Here is an 18,885-nt window from a genome sequence, read left to right on the forward strand (position 1 = left end):
AACACTGCTCTCCTCTCAGTTTCTCCTCTCTTCACCTCCTCTCCTCTTGGCGGTCGGGAAGGACAGAGCTCTTCTCTCTCTCTCTCTCTTCCCTTCTCTCTGTCTTGCTGACAGTGAAGCTTCAGTCGGTGGCTTCAGCGCTGAGAAGCTGCTGGAACAATAACAGGAGCTGCACCTGTCCAGAGACTTCTGAGGGCACACCGGGGACAACTTCTGCTGGACCAGACCCAGACCCTGACTCAAAATGAAGTAAGTGCTTCATTTTGTCACTGCACAACGCGTTTCAGTCCTGCATTTCTTCAGCTTTAGTGGTTTTATTGTGCATGCATTTTCTTCTTTGAGCACTGCATTATTATATATAACAATATATATTTCAAGACTAAAAGCCAGAACTGAATAATCAGCCTGCGAATGGAGTTCGAAAGTAGCACAGCATCACCTGCTGCAGCATCACTGTGTGTTTCCACACAGACGCTCAGTGGGATAAATATTCAGGTCACTTAGCTAAAGAGTGCCACATTGTACAAATACTCAAGCAGCAAAATTGTTCATTACAAAGAATGGCTTCTGCACCGTAGCTTTAAGATGTGCAGTGGGGTGAAAAGTACAAGTATGTTTCTTCTGAATATGGTGCAGTAGAAGTTCTGATTATTAGTAACTTAAATCTTACATTTTTCCAATGAGTCTTTGAAATAAGTTAATGATTCACATCTATATGAAAACATGGTGTACTGCCCTGATCAGAAGATGCTGCAGCTTTACTGCAGGAAAGACTGACAACTGCCTGGGGCCTCAGGTCAACTGGGGGCGATGTACATATGACAGTGACATTAAGGAGAGCTCATTATAGTTTTTAAGGTTTTTAAATGTTGTGCAATTCCATTTTGAAAATAATACAAATATATTTAGTTTACAAATAATAAATGCAGTTGGTGACAGTATTTATGACACAATAGTGATGTTTTGTTTTGTTTTTTGCCCATGCACTCTAGAACTGCCACTCGTGATTACAGCACAATTAGCTCATATAAACTCACTCATTATCATTACAATATAGCAATCTGTTATTAAAATGCACGTATTCTTGCCACATTTGTTTTCACACATGTTTTTAGGAATCTAAAAAAGTTAAAATGCCATTCTTAAAGGTCAGACTCTACAATATTCAACCTGCAAACTCAAATATTATTTGTTTACTTTGAATTTGAATTGAAGATTGGACAGTCTGCTCTGACTGTCAATATGGAGATGTTTACTGTACCAAATAAGCATACGTTTATTATGAAGGTGGTACTTTAAGTTTGCATCCACACTAAGCTGGAACTGTTATTCTGCTGTTTGTGAGATACTTAAACTCATTTTAACAAGGACGTCTTAAACTCACTGCTGATTATAGAGAAAACAAGAAAACAGGTCACAGACAATTCTGAAGATGTGTTTCTAAGAAATCCAGAGATGTTGTCATCTAGGAATGCAGTAAGTGGCTTCATTTTGTTAACAAAATCAGGCAACAAATGTGTCAATACAATACATAACAGCAGATGATTATGAACAGCTGGACTGACAGCCTTTTAATTATTTCAGGGCGTCACAATAGTCTTGTCTTCTGTCCTATTTTTAGGCGCTCGTACCAACTGAAAACATAAAAGCAGGATTCCATTTGAAGAAAGAGTTTTGCAGTAAGCACAGAATGTGGCGTGTGCTTTCGGCTCCGTAGGTGCAGCTTTTCATCAAAGTCTGTCATGCTTCTAAAAAAAAAAAAAAAAAAAGCGACCTGTGAGCGGATGTAAAAATAAAACAAAAATCCAAACACACATTCAGGATAAAAAACAGACAAAGGCACAAAGGGAATTTAGATGATGAGGGAGCTAGTGTGGCTGCAGAGGGGTGGAGAGGTGATGCAGCAGGTGGGAGGTTTTGCAGTTTTACATTCATTTGATTTGCTGTGGTGATAGTATAGTTGTCAGAAGCAGAGATGCCTCTGGAAAGTATCTCAAACTCTTTTAATGAAAGCGCTTGTTTGCCTTTTTTCTCTGCCTGTCAGAGGTTTAAAACTCACATCAGATCTCTCTAAAACAAATTCTGTTAGGTATACAAACAGAGTTTTGTATCTTATATCTGTTGTTGCTGCTTTAAATGTTTGGCACCTCAGCTCACAGAGTCAGCTGCTAACGGCTAATAAGACATGGCTGCAGCTGGAGGCTGACTGGTGAACCGTTTTAAACCATTCCTGTGAACTTAACGTCTCACTCAGCACTCAGTCATGCTGTACGGAGCCTCTTTATTCCTTTCTGCCAGCCCTATTCTCTGAGAGGTCTCCCTTTGCTTCCAGCCCTCCCCAGCTGCTCCTTGCTTCCTGTCAAATTGTGTCGGGTTGCCCCTGGAGATGGGCAAACCGAATCAATCGAGGTGGTGCGATGTGGGACTGGTCGGCCAGAGTGATGTGGATCTGCTGAGAGGAAAAAGCAGAGTAATGGTGGTGGGCCTTTCAGAGAGAGGGGAGGTCAGGTCGGTGCAATGATGGCTCAGCAAGTGATTTTCCATCCGTTCTCAAACCTGAACCTTTTTTTGAAAAGAAGACCTTTTCTGCTGGTTTGTCCATAAAATGTAAGAATATATTAATCAATCAATCAATCAATCAATCAGTAATCCAAACAATCATCAGTTTTAAGTCTAAAAACAAACCAGCTATGGCCATGTCTTACAGTATATTGCATGACAAATGTGTTGGTTGGACTGGGACTTTTCACACCATAGTTGCTGAGAATGGTGGCAAGAAAATCAAACAAACATCAAACAAAATATGGCTAATGTTTATAGCAGTCACAGCCTTAATTATATGAAATTTTAAATGTTGTATATGTGAATTATATAAATACCCCACAAAGTTCTTACAAGAGGTTATCAATAAAGACTAAAGCCATCTTAATTTCACAACCTTGTAGGTTGCTGCGTGGGTTAAAAAAAAAACAACAAAAAACTAGTTTCACATTAAAAGTTAAAATCTTTGCCTGTAGTTGGATAAACTGAGAGTTTAGGTAGACCATGACACTGCTAACATGGCAAAGTCAGCACCTCCCACAGAAAAATAGCTTTTCAAAAACTTATGGCTGGCTTCACAGTCTATGGTTAAACCCAAACCAAAATAGTAAAAAGTAGGAAAAAATATTAATTAATATTTTCCTGAACCTAACCAAGTACCCTACCTAACTGTGAGTGAAACAAAGTAAAGTGACTTTTACATTAACTCACCGAACCTGAATGTATCTCAGCACAAAAAAACCTGTCAAGTCCAATGAAGGCCCACTAATAGTCCAGGGACAAGACATTGGATGCTTGCTGGCTTTGATTTGTTTTAGCACACAAGCACACTTCTACCCTTTTCTGCACCCGGCTTTTAGGTCAAGATAACTTTTGGCACTAGCCTGACGTTTTAAAAGTGTGACTTACAGGAGCACACAGCATGCTAAAATGTCGGCATGTGTGCTGTCTACTGTAGCCCTTTTGTCACACATACAGTGAAGTGACAAATGAGCCAAACTCTTACAAAGCCAGTGCAGTCCTTTAAGAATGTAGTTTCCTCTCTCCCCTCTCCCCCTTCCCTTCAAGCCTCAAATGACCTTTCCTGGCAGTCGGAGCGGTCAAACATCCTCTCTTTCTTGGCCCCCACCGCCTTTCCCTCAAGGTGAAGTCATTGGCTATTCAGCCACTTGCGATGCGTCTTTGCACTTGTGATGTTGCCTGGGATGCATCCTTCGCCTGAGCAAAACTACCTCTCCCTCTCTCCCTGTCTCTCTATGGTCCATGCTGTATTGAAATGTGGAGAAAGGGCATTTACTCTGGATTGTGGGAATTAAAATGCTCCAAAAATGTAAAGGAAAAATACAGTTAATGTGACTGGTTGACAAGAGGACATCTGACTTGCTCATTTGTTTACTCAGCATCTCATTTATTCTGAAATCTCAGAGGTCAATGGCTGAATTTTCATCTTGAAACCACTTTACCTGCATACATACAAAATAGCTATTCATACATTTTCTGTGTGGGTGTTGAGAAAAGATCCCCCTTTTTTGGCCTGGTTCCTCAGGGTTCAGTCATTGGCCCTATTTTGTTCACAATTTATATGCTTCCTCTAGGACACCTCATTCACTTACATCCACTTCCTCACTAACACATTAGAATAATGCTCATTTCATCAACACACATTATAGAACTCTTATCATGTTGTTTGACAGCAACCTGACCCTCAAGAACCATGTACACGCTTCTTTCAACTCTGTATAATCACTAAAATCAAGTTTTTGATTCATAAATGCTTTTCATCCATCATGCCTCCTGCAATTCTCTTTTCTCCCCTCTGCAGCTGAAAATCTCTTTTATGTGTTAAGTAAATTATCTGTTAAATTAATCTAGAATACAACATAACAGGTCCCAAAAAAGAGGACATATTTCACACATCCTCTCATGCCTGCGTAGGCTGCTTGTAACTTTTAGAGCTGCTTTTAAAACTTATCACCAAATGTGTAGCCCAGCTTATTATTTCTGACCTTTTCAAACCTTCATGGGCACTGAAGCATGGCATTTAATAAATAATATGTTTGGTGTTACTTAAATCGAATGGATATGGATTTGTTATGTGAGCAGCCGGTGTTATCCCATGTGGCATTTCTATCTTCCAATCTTTCATTCTGCAATGTCAGAGCCAAATTTAGGCATTAAAAAAACAACACTTTGAGTGATTATTTATTAATCCTGTTTTGATTAGACGCCCGTCTCTGCTGAAACCCTCAAAACAAACTTTAATTTCCTTCTGCTGCAAGTTTAATACTTCTTTCAGTCTAAAAGGACATGCTTGTTGACATTACTCTGATGTCTGATACCACCGGGATGCTAAGATGGACAGGTAAGTCCAGTTTCCCTGCAGGCGCCTTATAAAACAGATTGTATGAGGATTGAAGAGTCTGGATGGACATTAATTCTCATCTATTGGATCTCTTGACAATGCGATCATGCAGATGTTGTGATATACACAAACACACTCTTCTTTGAAGTATAAAAAATAATGTTTTTTACTTTTATTTGCTTTGTGAAAAGGTCTGTCTGGAGCAGATTTTAAGATTGTTCTGGTCACCATTTCGGTTCCCCTAACTCCTGGTTAGTCCACATATGGGCAAAGACAACAATGTATAGTTGATGTAGAGTGAGAATGTTGTATAGAAACCAAAACATTTTTCATATCAGGTTGTAAAATGTATGACTTTTGCTGTAAAACTTGGCATGGGGATTCAGGCCCCATTCACACTGGAGAAAGTCAATCCAGTGGGATTGAATCCGGATAGCCTTTAAACTGGATACGTTCAGACCTATTTTCAAATCTGGCTTACACACGCATGTCTGCGCACAATCCATCTTAACCCGGCTTCTTTGTGGTACTCCAAACCGCTAGGTGGCGCCTTGTGATATACAGAGTCCGTTCAGGACCGTGTGCGCATGCATGAAGCGTTTTTTTTTTTTTTTTGTCCTGTGACACTCATTCCTGTGTTTCTTTTTCTGGTTCAAAAAGCAGTTTATTCCTCTGTAGCCCTGTAGAAAATAAACTCGGGGGAAAGCTGTCGTAGTTCGATGGATGTTTACATACTGCTTTTGTACGTGACTCGGACACTGTCCCTGTGAACCCGGAAGTATGACGTCGCTATAGCGGGATTCGCTAGCCACATTTGCGTTCACACCTGAGCCAGATTTAAGCCAATCCGGCTAGATCCACCTCCGAGGTGGATTGAAATCAATCAGGATATATCTGGATTCGCATCGTTCAGACTTAGAAAAAACTATCCAGATATAGCCAGATACAGTCTGAATCCCACTCTAGCCAAAACCTAAACCACAACCTAAAGTAATCCATCATAAAAAAAAACCAAAAACACCACATTTGTACAACAGACAATGGACGGGACGGTGGAATCTGGAGTTTGTGCCGCACCCCCTCCTGACACTGCAAGCTGCTTTCTATTCACTCACTGTGATTTTTGCTCATATAGAAATACAGCCAGAGAAATAGACACACATGCTCTGCTTACAATCACTGAAATGTCAACTTCATATTTTTTTTCCTGTTGAGGACGGGCTGAAAGTAAAACAGTGATTATCTAATGTAGTGAGTAGAAAGCTTAAACTGAATGTAGGCCTGAGGAAGCAATTTAATTATGATCGAAGAAGAGAGAGAAAGAGAAAAAAAAAACAAAAAAAACAAGAGACCAACAGAAAAAGTGAGCAGAGTTCAGGATTATAGAAGTGCTAATAATGGTAGATTTAGTTAAGTTGGCTGTTGGGCTTCATTCTGACCCTCCAGGGAGTTTACAGGGAATCAGAATTCAGCTCACACTCCACAGCTCCTGAAGTCTGACTCACAGCAGCTAGAAAGCTCCAAGGACACACAGGCAGTCCTTCTGTCCGCCTGAATCTGTCTGTCCACACACAAACAGTGTTTCCATCCTTTCACAATATGCAGTATTTTATTAACATCCTAAAGCCATAACCTTTAAATAAGTCTTTCGATTTAGTGTTTATTTGCAGTGTGATTAACTATTGTAAAAATCAACTTAAACTTAAAAAGCAATTGCAGTGACAAAAACATAGAAGCAACATAATCTATGAATGTAATTTCTAATATAATATCCACATAAAAGTCCTTTCATCGGAGAAACAGCCAAAATGGTGTCTAAGAATAATGACAATATTTGTATATATTATATATATAATATAATACGTGTTCTGCTTGTATTAACATTACCTGTGAGTCTTTTAATTTAAAACATGTTATAAAGGTCTGTGTTGTCTGCTTCGAGTATGAGGAATAGATCAGATTATAAAATCAATACCCTCCTCTCTTTTTCCCCTCACGTGTTAGCCAGCTTTTCTGTGAAGATGGTTGTTAGGCTGGAGTGAAAAAACAGTGAATGCTTTAACAAAGAGAACTGATAAAAGACTCCAAAAATAACAGTAGAAAAAAAAACATCCGTAAATTAAACAGGACCTGTAAATCTGCCATCACACGTCTGCAGTAAGGTCATATTTTTGACATAAGATACATAATATTGAATTCTTTGCATTTAGGCTTTTATATGTTTCATAAATGTGGAACTATTTTCCGGAGTGAATTAATGTAGACATACATATAAGTGTGTTTATCTAGTGTGGTTATAGCATTCTTGTTATAAAATCTTGTTTCTATGAAGTCACACAGCTGTGATGTTAATTCATACATACATCAGCTGCCAAGTAAGGTGAAAAAAATAATGTTCTACAATGTCTGCAAAAGGAGACTTCTTGTCATGTTCAAGTTCAAACCGCGTTTCCCTCCCCCCACCTGTCTCGTCTTTTTTACTCTCAGACTTGATGTTCCTCTACCTGCGCTGCTGTGTGCCATCTGTCTCCTCGTCCTGCCGCCGCCCTCTACGCCCCACCACGAGTCAGGTATGCATCGCCTGTCTCTTCATCCCTGCTATACCATTCACTACCGACACATACCGCTTCATTAAATCATCCGTGACCTCTGACCTTTTTAGGGCAGAGGCTAGATCCTAAATCATTTCCCATCGTTTATTGTTTTTGCTGACATACACTTTGGAGGGCATTTTCATGGGTGACCTGAATGTCCCAGCAGAAAATTAAGCCTGTAAGCCTGTTACAGCTAGGCTAACTGTATTCTAGCTTTGTTCTCAAGACAAAAACATATTTCCTCTACTCAGATGACTCAAAGCTACTCCAGGTTGAAATTCTGGACACCTCTCCTGTGTCTGTGGTGCTTGGGGGCTCCCTGACTTTACCCTGCCTCGTGTCTTTGGCCCATCCGCCGCCGTCGCCCTCCACAAACGGTCGCCATGCCGTCCTGTCCGTGCCTAGGGTCAAATGGAGTATCCTGACTGATGGTCGAGAGACGGAGATCCTGGTGGCTCGTGGTGACAGGGTGAGAGTCAGCGAGGCCTACAAGGATCGAGCCTCTCTCCTCAAATACGACAACTCCCCCGCCGACCTCACCCTGCATCTGGAGGGTCTGAGGCAAAACGACACCGGTTTCTACCGCTGCGAGGTGCAGCAAGGCCTGGAGGATGCTCACGATGTGGCACAGGTCAAGGTCAAAGGTGAGGTGCTGAAATAGTTGTTTTTAAATGAGGTTTTTACATGATACAGTGCTGCTTTCATGAAACTGATCATCTTGTTATTGTATACACACCACTTTCAAAGTGACCCTAACTCTGCAACACACTTCCAACATGTGTGATGGATGGTCGTCTCCCATCAGCTAATTGATTATGGATATCCTGACAACAGTCATTTGTTAGTTAATTTGTCAGTCTTTAATTTCCACTACGTTTGCATTAAATATAGTACACAGAAGCTTGATTGGGACTAAATTTGGCCCTAATCTGTGGAATTATGGATAGCACAGCAAAAGTTGTTTTTTTGCCTTTACTTCCAAAATGAGGCATGGTAAGATCTGTGGCAACACCATTTGTCATTGCATTTCCTTGTGCTTTTTTCATGGGAATTATCTGGGACTGTATACCAAGCAGTGGATAAGACGGGGAAAAATGGCACTATTCCAGTGATCCCCTGACAAATAAAGGAACACAGAGAGGGGCATCTTCCAAGGGCTCAGGGAGGGAGGAGAGGGTCACAGGAATGCATCATAAGTCCGCCCTCTATGGGACAAACAAAGCAACATTTGTAGATGCATTAATCAGAGTGTAGCAAAATGCTTTTCTTCTCCCCGAAAACAAGCTTTAAATTCAATGTTGTGCATTTGCCAAAATCAGCAAACAAGCCACACTGCCTCTGACAGTGGATTTAAATACTCAACACACATGTTATGGATAGAATAGTTCTCTACTACAGTTAAAAATAAATGCTGCAGTGTTATCCATATATGAGTGTGTGTGAGTGAACAGGTGTTTCCTAGTTTATAAATTGTGCCTGTGTGACAGCATGGCTATTTGAAGTGAAGCTCAACTACATACAACATTACTTTTCTTTGAAGATGGTCTAAGGACTCTGCTGTCTGAGGCTGCAGGTTAAAATAACCACCCATAATGCTCCATGTAGGAATCAGAAAAAATGATTGGTTGGGACATATATCTGGATATCGGTGGGGACATATCTCTTGTATCTCTATCCTATTTTATGTACGTGTACCCAGGATTCAACAATAGGGGAAATGTATAAATTGGGGCCAAATTATCTATTTAGTACCACAAAAAACAAGCAGCCTGTTTGAACCCTGTTTCAGTACTACGGACAGCGCCGAACCACCACCCCACTCTAACAGTGAAAAATACCCACCTGCAAATTCTCACGTCACTCCCGGTGTCCCCCTCCCTCTCCCTCGCTTTTTCACAATAACTGACCATATGAAGTTTGTTTATGATATTGTATGAAAAAGTAAGTCGGTCAGTGAGTTATGTGAGCTCAATGAAACAAGCTTTGTTCCATTTTCTGGATACAAAAAATATTCCCAAAAACTAGAAGTTCTGACTTCCAGTGGGAGTCCAGTTAAATTACAAACAGTGTAAATTCATAGTAGAAATAAACTTGTTTACAAAAATAGCTGTGATCTCTTTGTTTTGCAGGGGTGGTGTTCCATTACCGTGATGCATCCAGCCGGTACGCCTTCACCTTTGAGCGGGCCAAAACAGCCTGTGAGGAGATCGGAGCTACAATAGCCACCCCGGAGCAGCTCTTAGCTGCCTATACCAGTGGATATGAACAGTGTGATGCAGGCTGGCTCTCAGACCACTCAGTGAGGTCAGGACAGGACATATCAGGGTACACTTTGGCTTCATAGCTTATTCTACATGTACTTTTGTCACACCTTCAACAACATTAAATTGCTACACTGACACATGACAATCTCTGCGGCCAAGGAGCTTCCAGTATGGAGGTCAGTCCATTTGGAGGGCTGCCAACATTTAACACAGACAGTCAAGTGGATGAGAGGCACTCACCTGTTGTCAAACCAAACATTTCTGTGCACTTCAGCTTTCACTTTCAAAAGAGCTCATGATGTTGAGAGTGGTGCCATTACAGAAGAAGAGGTACTCTAATGAGGTGCTTTAATGATGTATGACATTTCCATCCACAGATACCCCATTCAGATGCCAAGAGAGGGCTGTTTTGGAGACATGGATGGTCTGCCAGGAGTGAGAAACTATGGCCTATTAGAGCCTGATGAGCTGTATGACGTCTACTGCTATGTGGAGAATATTAATGGTAAGATATCTTTTTTGTGCTCTTGTTCATGTGTTTTTTTTTGCAGAAAAAAAAAATACACAAAAAAATTCCTTGTTTCACTCCTGAAAGGTGAGGTGTTCCATGGCTCCGCCCCCCAGCGTTTCACCTTCTGGGATGCCAAGGCCTACTGTCTGAGTCACGGTGCGGAGATGGCCACCACCGCTCAGCTTTACGCAGCCTGGAACGATGGACTGAACCACTGCAGCCCCGGGTGGCTTGCCGATGGAAGCGTGCGATACCCCATCGTCACCCCTAGGGAGCGCTGTGGAGGTGGTGAACCTGGGGTCAGAACTGTCTATCGATACAGCAACCAGACGGGCTTCCCTGAGACCAAGTCTAGACATGATGTGTACTGCTTCAGAAGTAAGTGAGCCATGTTTTATTCCAGAAGTTAGTCAGACATAAATGTTTTATTTATTCTGTTTGTTCAGGTGATGATGGCCATTACACTGAATCTCCTGATTTCCTTGCCACTGAGCCAGAGGACATTGGCCAAGACATTATTTTCTCAACTAATTCATCTCTAGAGGAGGTCAACCTGAGTGAGGTGAAGCCAACAGGGGTTGAAGAGGTGCTACGTGCCCACACAATGAACCCAGTAAAGCAGGGCCCTAAGGATGCTCAACTACCCACAGTGGGTTATGACAAGGAGCTCACTGTAGACCTGCCTCACCCTGTGACACCTCTATCTGACCACCAAGAGGACCTGTCCACCAAAGATACCTTGGAGCTGTTGGAGAAGGTCAGCTATCCTGAGTCCTACCAGCCAGCACCCGAAGAAAACTCAGGCACACATCATGAAGAGTCTCATGTAACTCCAACAACTTCTGCTAAGACTGATGGTGAAGTATCTGCTGGTGATGCCCCCACTACACCCACAACTGAAAGTGCAAAGCCCACGGTGCATCATAGTACTGAGACCGAAAGTCTTGATGTGTTGGTCGTCAGTGCAACATCTGGACCTAATGTGAGCGAGGAGAGTGATCTCCCTGTTCTGCAGGAGGACCACACTCTAGAACACACCTCTGTAACTCAGCCGGTCTACACAAGCTCCTCTTCAGATGCGACAGGACAGTCAGAGGAAGCTGGGATGACTTCACCACATATAGACGTGCACTCCACCGCTCTATTGCCGGCTTTCGATAACAGCACACACAGGGAAGATGCATCAGAGGAGGGGTCTGGAGAGGAGAGCACAAATCATCTTCCACACGAAGAAACACAAAACTCTGTGACACAGACTGTGGTTGGTACAGAAAGCTCTGACACTTCTGAAGTCCTCCCTACACCTCATTCAAGTACCGGTAAGTAAACTACTTTATTACACATTAACCTGTGTGTTTAAGTAAGTGACAGTGACAGTTAGTGGCAATTGTTCTTTACAGGCTCTTAATAGAGCTGGCATCATCAATGTCAACATCAATGTCATTATTATGCCTCAGAATATACTTACTGGTAACAAATATTGATATATTAACTATGTAACCACATAGCATTCAAGGATGTAGAATTTTCCCCATGACATTTCATGACATAGCTATTGCTAACAAGCTAATGCTAATCATTAGCCTACTGTTGTCCAAGAAAGTTGTTTTAATGGGAAAGTAAGTTTTAAATGGGAGCTCAGATGTTAAAAAATGACTTCAGGGTTACTTTAAATGGAACTTTGAAAGTACACCAGAAATACTGACTAATTCGCCAGGCTAATGCTAACGTGTAACATATGATGCTTCCCATTTAGTACAAACCCTTACATAAATCCAGTCAATAAGATGGTTTCCATGGTTAATTAATGAATGATGCTTTGTATAAACATTTATAGAGGCAATAAAGACAAGTTGATCATGCACAAGAGTATGTAGTATGTATATTTGTGTCCAATGAAATGTTCTGTAAATGTTTATCTTTTTATGTACTGTATCTGAAGTCCATTTATATTCTGCTTTATTTTTTTATCCAAGTAATTTCCATCTAAATTACTTGGAGTGGATACATTTCTCATATTAAGCCTCTTATTCACAGGTTATGATCCCTCTGATGAGCACTCAGGTGTGCCCTTCTTCCCAGTCAACCATGATGAGGAGGAATTTAACAGCACTTCCAATGAGACAGCACCAGTTGATCCACCGGAGCAGAATGGACATGTCCATCCAGCAGAAATCTCCACAGGATCCAACGTAGATGATCATATTGTAAAAAGTGATCCAGTCACTTTGCTGGCTTCTCCAGTGTCTGTAACCATCACTCCTCCCTCTGTGGAGGTCGAAGCCAGCTCACCAGAGATAGTAACTTTTATTCCTGAAATGAATACATCGTCTGAGACAGAACCCCTGGAGGACATTCAGGATAGATTTGAAGAGGAAGAATTAGGAGAAAGCCGAGCAGTCCTCCTTCACACAACTCAAAATATCACAGACAATGATCCAGACGGAAGAGAAAACGACACCAGAGAGGGATCAGGTGAGTCATCAGGAGACCACCCTGAACACTTTATCACAACTGTCTCAGTGGACCCTGGCACTGATGCTCCTCTTCCATCTGAGATTAAAATCACACTGATCCCTCATTTGACCCTGACACCCGGCTGGGAACCGGAGCCTTCCCTTTCCACGCCTCAGGAGTCTCGGTCTGATCGGGAGTACAGCGCAGTGCCTGCTGCCACTGAGGATTCTGAGGACATCTCCCAAGAGGAGCGAGGGACTACCATCAGCAGCATTAACGGTAAGAACAACCTTAGATTCAGAACATTTAAATTGCATTAAATTGTCCTGATTTTGCCTAAAAGGTGTCTTCACATGAATAACATGATCCATCTCAACAGAACATGATGAAACAGGCACAGACGAACTCTCAGTTAAAATGTGCACATGGCGCCCTGAAGAGGAAGACACCTCTTATCCACTCACCACTGACAGCAGTGAAGATTTTGTTCCCACCATACACCCTAAGTATTTTATGAAAGAAGGAGATGAAGATGATGAGGAGGAGGAGGGGGAGCACCCTGCTATGGCTACTTCACTTCCTGCTGTTAAAGTGTCTGCTGCAAGACAAGCAGGCATTTCAGGTACTCCATAAAGAAAACTACAGAAACTAGAGCTGCTGCTAAAAGCATTAATTGTTCTTTTGGGGACGTTGTGTTTCTTCAAATTTCTAAATCAGAAGATTATTGTACTCTGCAATTTTAGCACACAAGCTGACTCAGCACAATAGATGGATTAGCTTCCAATTTTGAATTAATACTCAGACAATAACTCACAGCCTCCTCGCTATGTTACATAACAAGGATGTTATTATCCACTTTTCAATTATACAAAATATATATTTTTTGCATCACACCTTTTTTATTTGTCTAAAAAATAAACACCAAGTTTTAGGTGAGAACATTTAAAGGATCATGTCAGACTTCAAAATAACACCCCTCATATTGTGAAATGAATCATCAGTGGAGGGCTGTCCTGAATTTAATAAAAGTCCTTATGCATGTTTCACCTTATACTGATGTATATGTGGATATATTTCTAAATTATCACAATAACATTCATGTTTAAAATGAAATTTCTTGTGCATCATCCCAAAGAAAGACAGAGTTTGCAATACAGAAACATATAATACAGCAATAAGGTGAGTAAGTAGTGGAATTATTTGCTTAGGTAACGGCACCATCTGGTGGTGCATCTTTGTACATGTATGCAACAACTGTCAACACACTCAGGTTTGTTGACAGTATAAGAAAATAAATAAAAATAAAACAAATTAAAAAAAACTCAAATAAAATAAAATATAATTTATAAAAATAAAACAAATTAAAATAAACCCAATAAAAAAATTAAATAAAATAAATACATTTAAAATAAAAAGACAATAAAAAATAAATATATGGTATATAATAATAATAACATTTACAAAAAATACCAAAAAGTGATAAAGTGGTGTTGCTTTGTTACCCTGCAGATGCCTGCCTGGAGAACCCTTGTTTGAACGGAGGCACATGTGTTGACAGTGAACCAATAAGGTGCCTCTGCCTGCCCAGTTATAAAGGAGACTTGTGTCAGACAGGTGCAGTGCCGACTAGAAACACAATCTTCCAAATGTTTGTAAAAGCTCTCTGCTAAATCACACTTCCTCTCTCAGACCTGGAGGCGTGTGAGCCGGGCTGGGAGAAGTTCCTGGGCTTCTGTTATCGTCACTTCAGCAAGCGGCAGAGCTGGGAGGCGGCTGAGCAGCACTGCCGGATGTGTGGGGGACACCTAGCTTCTGTTATGACTCCTGAGGAGCAGGACTACATCAATGGTAAAACATGGCATATGATTATGAAAAATAATCTGGAATCAAAATGATTATTACTTGATTCTAAAGAACATATTTAAATAGATTGATATAAACTTTAATTTGCACTTTTGAAACCAGCAATACTTTCTCTTGACATTCCTTCTATTCACACAAAAAAAGTATTCACACAAGGCCGCTCAGATTTTTCCAGACAAGACACAACAGAGACCTTTCATGTCCTCCATCTTATTGGATCAGTTTTTCTTTAAAATGTCACGGTTTATGAAGACAGTATTTTGTCTGGCAACAGGGCAATGAGATGGTTATCGGACGTTTTTCTGCTGGTTGCTGTTGTGTTGTCAGATAGTTGCCCTGGATCATATCAAGTAACACTGATTGTTATGTAAGCAAGTGTGAAGGAGTCTTCAAAAAAGTACACTGAGTAAAAATGGCATGCGATAGAGTCTTTCTTTTTTTGGAACTAGGCATGTGTGTCAACTTCTTCCACAACATTTTGTTTTAGGAAAGAAGGAAAGTATTTTATTTTGGAGAATTTTGTGATATTAGATATAGAAAGGAGCCTGTTACTTTATATATTATATGCATAACCAAATGACTTTTTTATTCTTTTAGACAGAAACAGAGAATACCAGTGGATTGGACTGAATGACAGGACCATTGAGGGAGACTTCCGCTGGTCAGATGGGAACCCACTAGTAAGTATCCCTAAGCAGAGTAACCCTTAGTAACCCTTTTAATTGGCTTTTTGTGTGTGTAAAAACATAATAAAAATCATCTGGTCATAGTTGGTCACAAATACAACCTTGGACAAGCAACAACATATAGCCTTTTATACAGTGTCATTACATATTTAGCAAAAAAAAAAAGCCAAAAAAAGCAACAATATTATGTAGCCCATCACTGCTTAATTAGCTGAGCTGCAGCAGGTGCTGCTGATCATCAGTCCTTGATGAGTTGATCATCAGCAGGTGTACAGACAGCTGCTTTATGTCTTCTCCTTTCTCCTTCTCAGCTCTATGAAAACTGGTACAAAGGCCAGCCTGACAGCTACTTCCTATCCGGCGAAGACTGTGCTGTGATGGTGTGGCACGACGAAGGCCACTGGAGCGATGTGCCCTGCAACTACCACCTGTCCTACACCTGCAAGAAGAGCATCTGTACGTTCACCTTACTTACTGAAACTTCACCTTCTGTGATTCTTATTTTCAGGAGGTTTTATTTTGAAGTTGTTTCCTGCAGCCTCCTGTGGTGAACCGCCCCAGGTGCCCTATGCTAAGGTGTTTGGGAAGAAGAGGGTGCGTTACGAGACCAACACCAAGGTGCGGTACTACTGTGAAGAGGGGTTTGTGCAGAAACTGAATCCTGTGATCAAATGTCTGGCGGGCGGCCAATGGGAGGAGCCACTCATTACCTGCTTGCCAAGTGAGTGACCCGTAGATGTTATTAGGGATGCAAAATGAAAGCCTATTTAATTCTATTGGAATCACCAGAATATGCATTGCAATGTTATCTCAGCAGCTTTAGCATTTAGCTTATCTGTCTGCATGTGTGGCGGGTAACTGCACAAACACCCTTTGAAATCAGTAAAGATGGACTGATACTGAAACTGAAGATTTGCTTTCACAATACAATGGAAGGATGTTGGCAAATATGCGAAGATAGGAAAAAAAATTAAATTTGACCTAACTGTTAGTGGGATTGTGGGTAATCAGGTGTCAATGACTGATCAGAAAGACATGTGACACATGATAGATTTGCCGCTTTATTAATTGCTTTTTAACACATAATGTTATCAGCCAATCAGATGGGTTTACAGAGGATGGTCTGACCGACAGTAAATTATCCAGAGAGCAGCAGTTCTCTGTTAATGACAGAAGTCAGAAGAGAATGGTCAGACTGATTGGAACTGAGAGGTTCCACACAAACTGAGGCCACAATTCCCACAGTCTCATCAACATCAGAGTGTAAAAGACAGGAAAAACACTGCTACTGCTGCTACTGTAAATGTATGGGGGAGTTTTTTGGCACACTTTTGGCCCCTTGGTACCAACTGAACCTGGTTTAAAGGCCACCGCCTACCTGAGTATCGATTTTGATCATGTCCGTTCCTTTTATGAGCACAGTGTACCAGCTTCTGATGGATACTTCCAGCAGGATAACACACCATAGCACAAAGCTCACTTGATCTCAGACATGACAATGATTTAACTGCACTCAAATAGTCAGCAGATCTCAGTCTAATAGAGCATGTTTGGGATGTGATGGACCAGAGGATTCACATCATGGATGTGCAGCCGAATATGACAACTCTAAATGTAAAAGGGGTCCAACCTGGTACTAGCAAAATGGACCCAATAACATGGCCAGTGGCTAGTAAGGCTAAGTAGCTCACATAGGGGAACAAAATGTATATTCTAAATTCATCTCATGCATGAACTTTTCCCCTCTTTCCTCCAGCCCATTCAGTAGAAGACGACTTGGTTACCTCAGGTCCTGATCAGCATCAGGAAGTCAAGGGTGCAGCCACGGAAAAAGCAACGCCACAGTTCTGGGACATTAAGTGGAGTGTTTAAAGCCATCCTGCCTTTAACAAAAAAAAACAACATTCCTTCTCCTATCTTCACACTCTGTGTCTCAGACTGTCCAACCCACTCTCTGCAATATGTTATGTTAGAAAAAACCCAAATATTTCTGTTCTACTACTATAGAAGGCAAACATCTACAATCAGATCCTTTCACTATTAAAATGTTTCAATACTCTTTTGAATGGGTGTCTTTTATACAAGAATGCTTACAAGACATGAATCTAAAAATGAAGAAAAACTGAAAACATTCTGATTATGAGTTGAGGTGAAATACACCAAATGAAATGTAGGCCATTAGACAATAGTCCCAAACTGCTTTTAAAGGGTAAGTGTAGAAAATTTCAGAATCAACCACTCTGTAGCTGTGGTTAGACATTTCAATCAAGAATTTGAATTTGGTGCCACACTATTAGTAGTATGTCACTCATATGTTTTTACCACACTGCTGTTAATGATAGGTTACGGGTGGGTTTTAGGTATAACAAAAGTGTGGACTCATTGTCAGCATCAGCCTACCCACCCCACTAATGCTCTGAGCGAGCGTTCACTTCTTCCACTCCTCATGTTTAACACCTGTGTACTAACTGCTGGTGATCGCACCTGACCAGGGTGATTAGATTAGAACTGCAGCCGTGTGAGTGGGATGCATCTTTATATGAATGTGCATATGTTATAACAATGGACTGTTTCTGTGTGCAGATTGTTGCCCACCCCCCTCTCACTTGTCCTCTGGTGCTTATTATCATACTTGATCTCTGTTCTGTCAGAAGTGTATAAATCAGTGTTTCAAGCTGACTGGTGGCTCAGCAGTGACAGCTGTTCTGTGTGGATCATTACAGAAAGACACATATACACATCTTAAACAGGTACTGTAATAAACACTACAGTAACAAAGCAAGTGATTACTGTTAATCTAATTAGTCCATGTTATATAAATGAACAAGTAGAAATAATATAGTTAAGAAGGATCCAAAAGACCTAAAGTGTAATTTTGTAACATAGAGTTTTTACTGTTGTTTTGTGCTGTCGGTTGATTTCAAATGTATAAAAAAAAACATTAAAGAATTCTTCATTCATCCGTGACATGTCTCATCAGATGTGTTAAACCCTGACCCACATGACTTTATGGACATTTTTAATGAATCATCTTACATGTTTATAATGCTTATGTGATAGTATCAGCAAGACATCAGTATCAGTAGAACCCTTAATGAAGTGAAATATTAGCCATCAGCCAAGAGCTTATATATCAGCTGATAATATGTCTGCTTACAGAAAACACATGATTTTAGGCAGATCGGGTAAAAGGAGTTTGATAGTATACTGGCATAATGGATCAATATCGATCATCCATAATAATTTTAACTAATGATAAATGAAGGACTTCTTTTTTGAGTTTAAAACCTACACAGGCACATTTGCACATTTTGCTTTTTTCCAAAGTTATTATATTGTTCATTTATGATCATGTTGATTTATTTATTCAGAGATCCAATGTTAAGGAACTGTTCATTTATATTTTGATATTTAGCTATGTCACAAAAAAGCCCTGCTCTTTCACTGGGACACATTAAAACATTCAAATTAAACATTAAACATTAACATACTATGCAACACACACTGTCTCCATATATGAAAAACAATCAGTGGGGCTGTCTCTGTGGGGTGTGATGCCAACAGCTGCTGCCAATCAATAGCTGTCTCAGGTGAGGTGGGAGGAGCC

The 18,885-nt window shown here is 40.7% G+C and overlaps 1 protein-coding gene across 2 annotated transcripts; it reads left to right on the forward strand.

The window, feature by feature from the left end:
• Positions 1 to 56: 56 nt before the first annotated feature.
• On the forward strand, positions 57 to 17,837 carry bcan (brevican). 2 transcript variants are annotated; one of them, XM_028426537.1, is made up of 15 exons: positions 57 to 249; positions 7,391 to 7,473; positions 7,749 to 8,141; positions 9,627 to 9,822; positions 10,139 to 10,266; positions 10,357 to 10,650; positions 10,719 to 11,591; positions 12,310 to 13,008; positions 13,109 to 13,351; positions 14,239 to 14,343; positions 14,419 to 14,577; positions 15,190 to 15,272; positions 15,590 to 15,734; positions 15,817 to 15,999; positions 17,035 to 17,837. In XM_028426537.1, the coding sequence occupies exons 1-15, from the start codon at positions 245 to 247 to the stop codon at positions 17,148 to 17,150; spliced, it is 3,705 nt and encodes a 1,234-aa protein (XP_028282338.1). In that variant the 5' UTR covers positions 57 to 244; the 3' UTR covers positions 17,151 to 17,837. The 2 variants fall into 2 exon arrangements, with proteins under 2 accessions (XP_028282338.1, XP_028282339.1); XM_028426538.1 differs by having other exon boundaries at positions 9,627 to 9,801.
• The last annotated feature ends 1,048 nt before the right edge of the window (positions 17,838 to 18,885 follow it).

Source organism: Parambassis ranga, chromosome 16, assembly GCF_900634625.1.
Source record: "Parambassis ranga chromosome 16, fParRan2.1, whole genome shotgun sequence".
Taxonomy (NCBI): Eukaryota; Metazoa; Chordata; class Actinopteri; family Ambassidae; genus Parambassis; species Parambassis ranga.

Excerpts from the sequence above, each read along its gene's own strand:
- bcan (XM_028426537.1), top strand. Across the intron at positions 10,267-10,356 it reads CTATGTGGAGAATATTAATG|GTGAGGTGTTCCATGGCTCC; the intron begins GTAAGATATCTT and ends CACTCCTGAAAG. Across the intron at positions 13,352-14,238 it reads AAGACAAGCAGGCATTTCAG|ATGCCTGCCTGGAGAACCCT; the intron begins GTACTCCATAAA and ends GTTACCCTGCAG.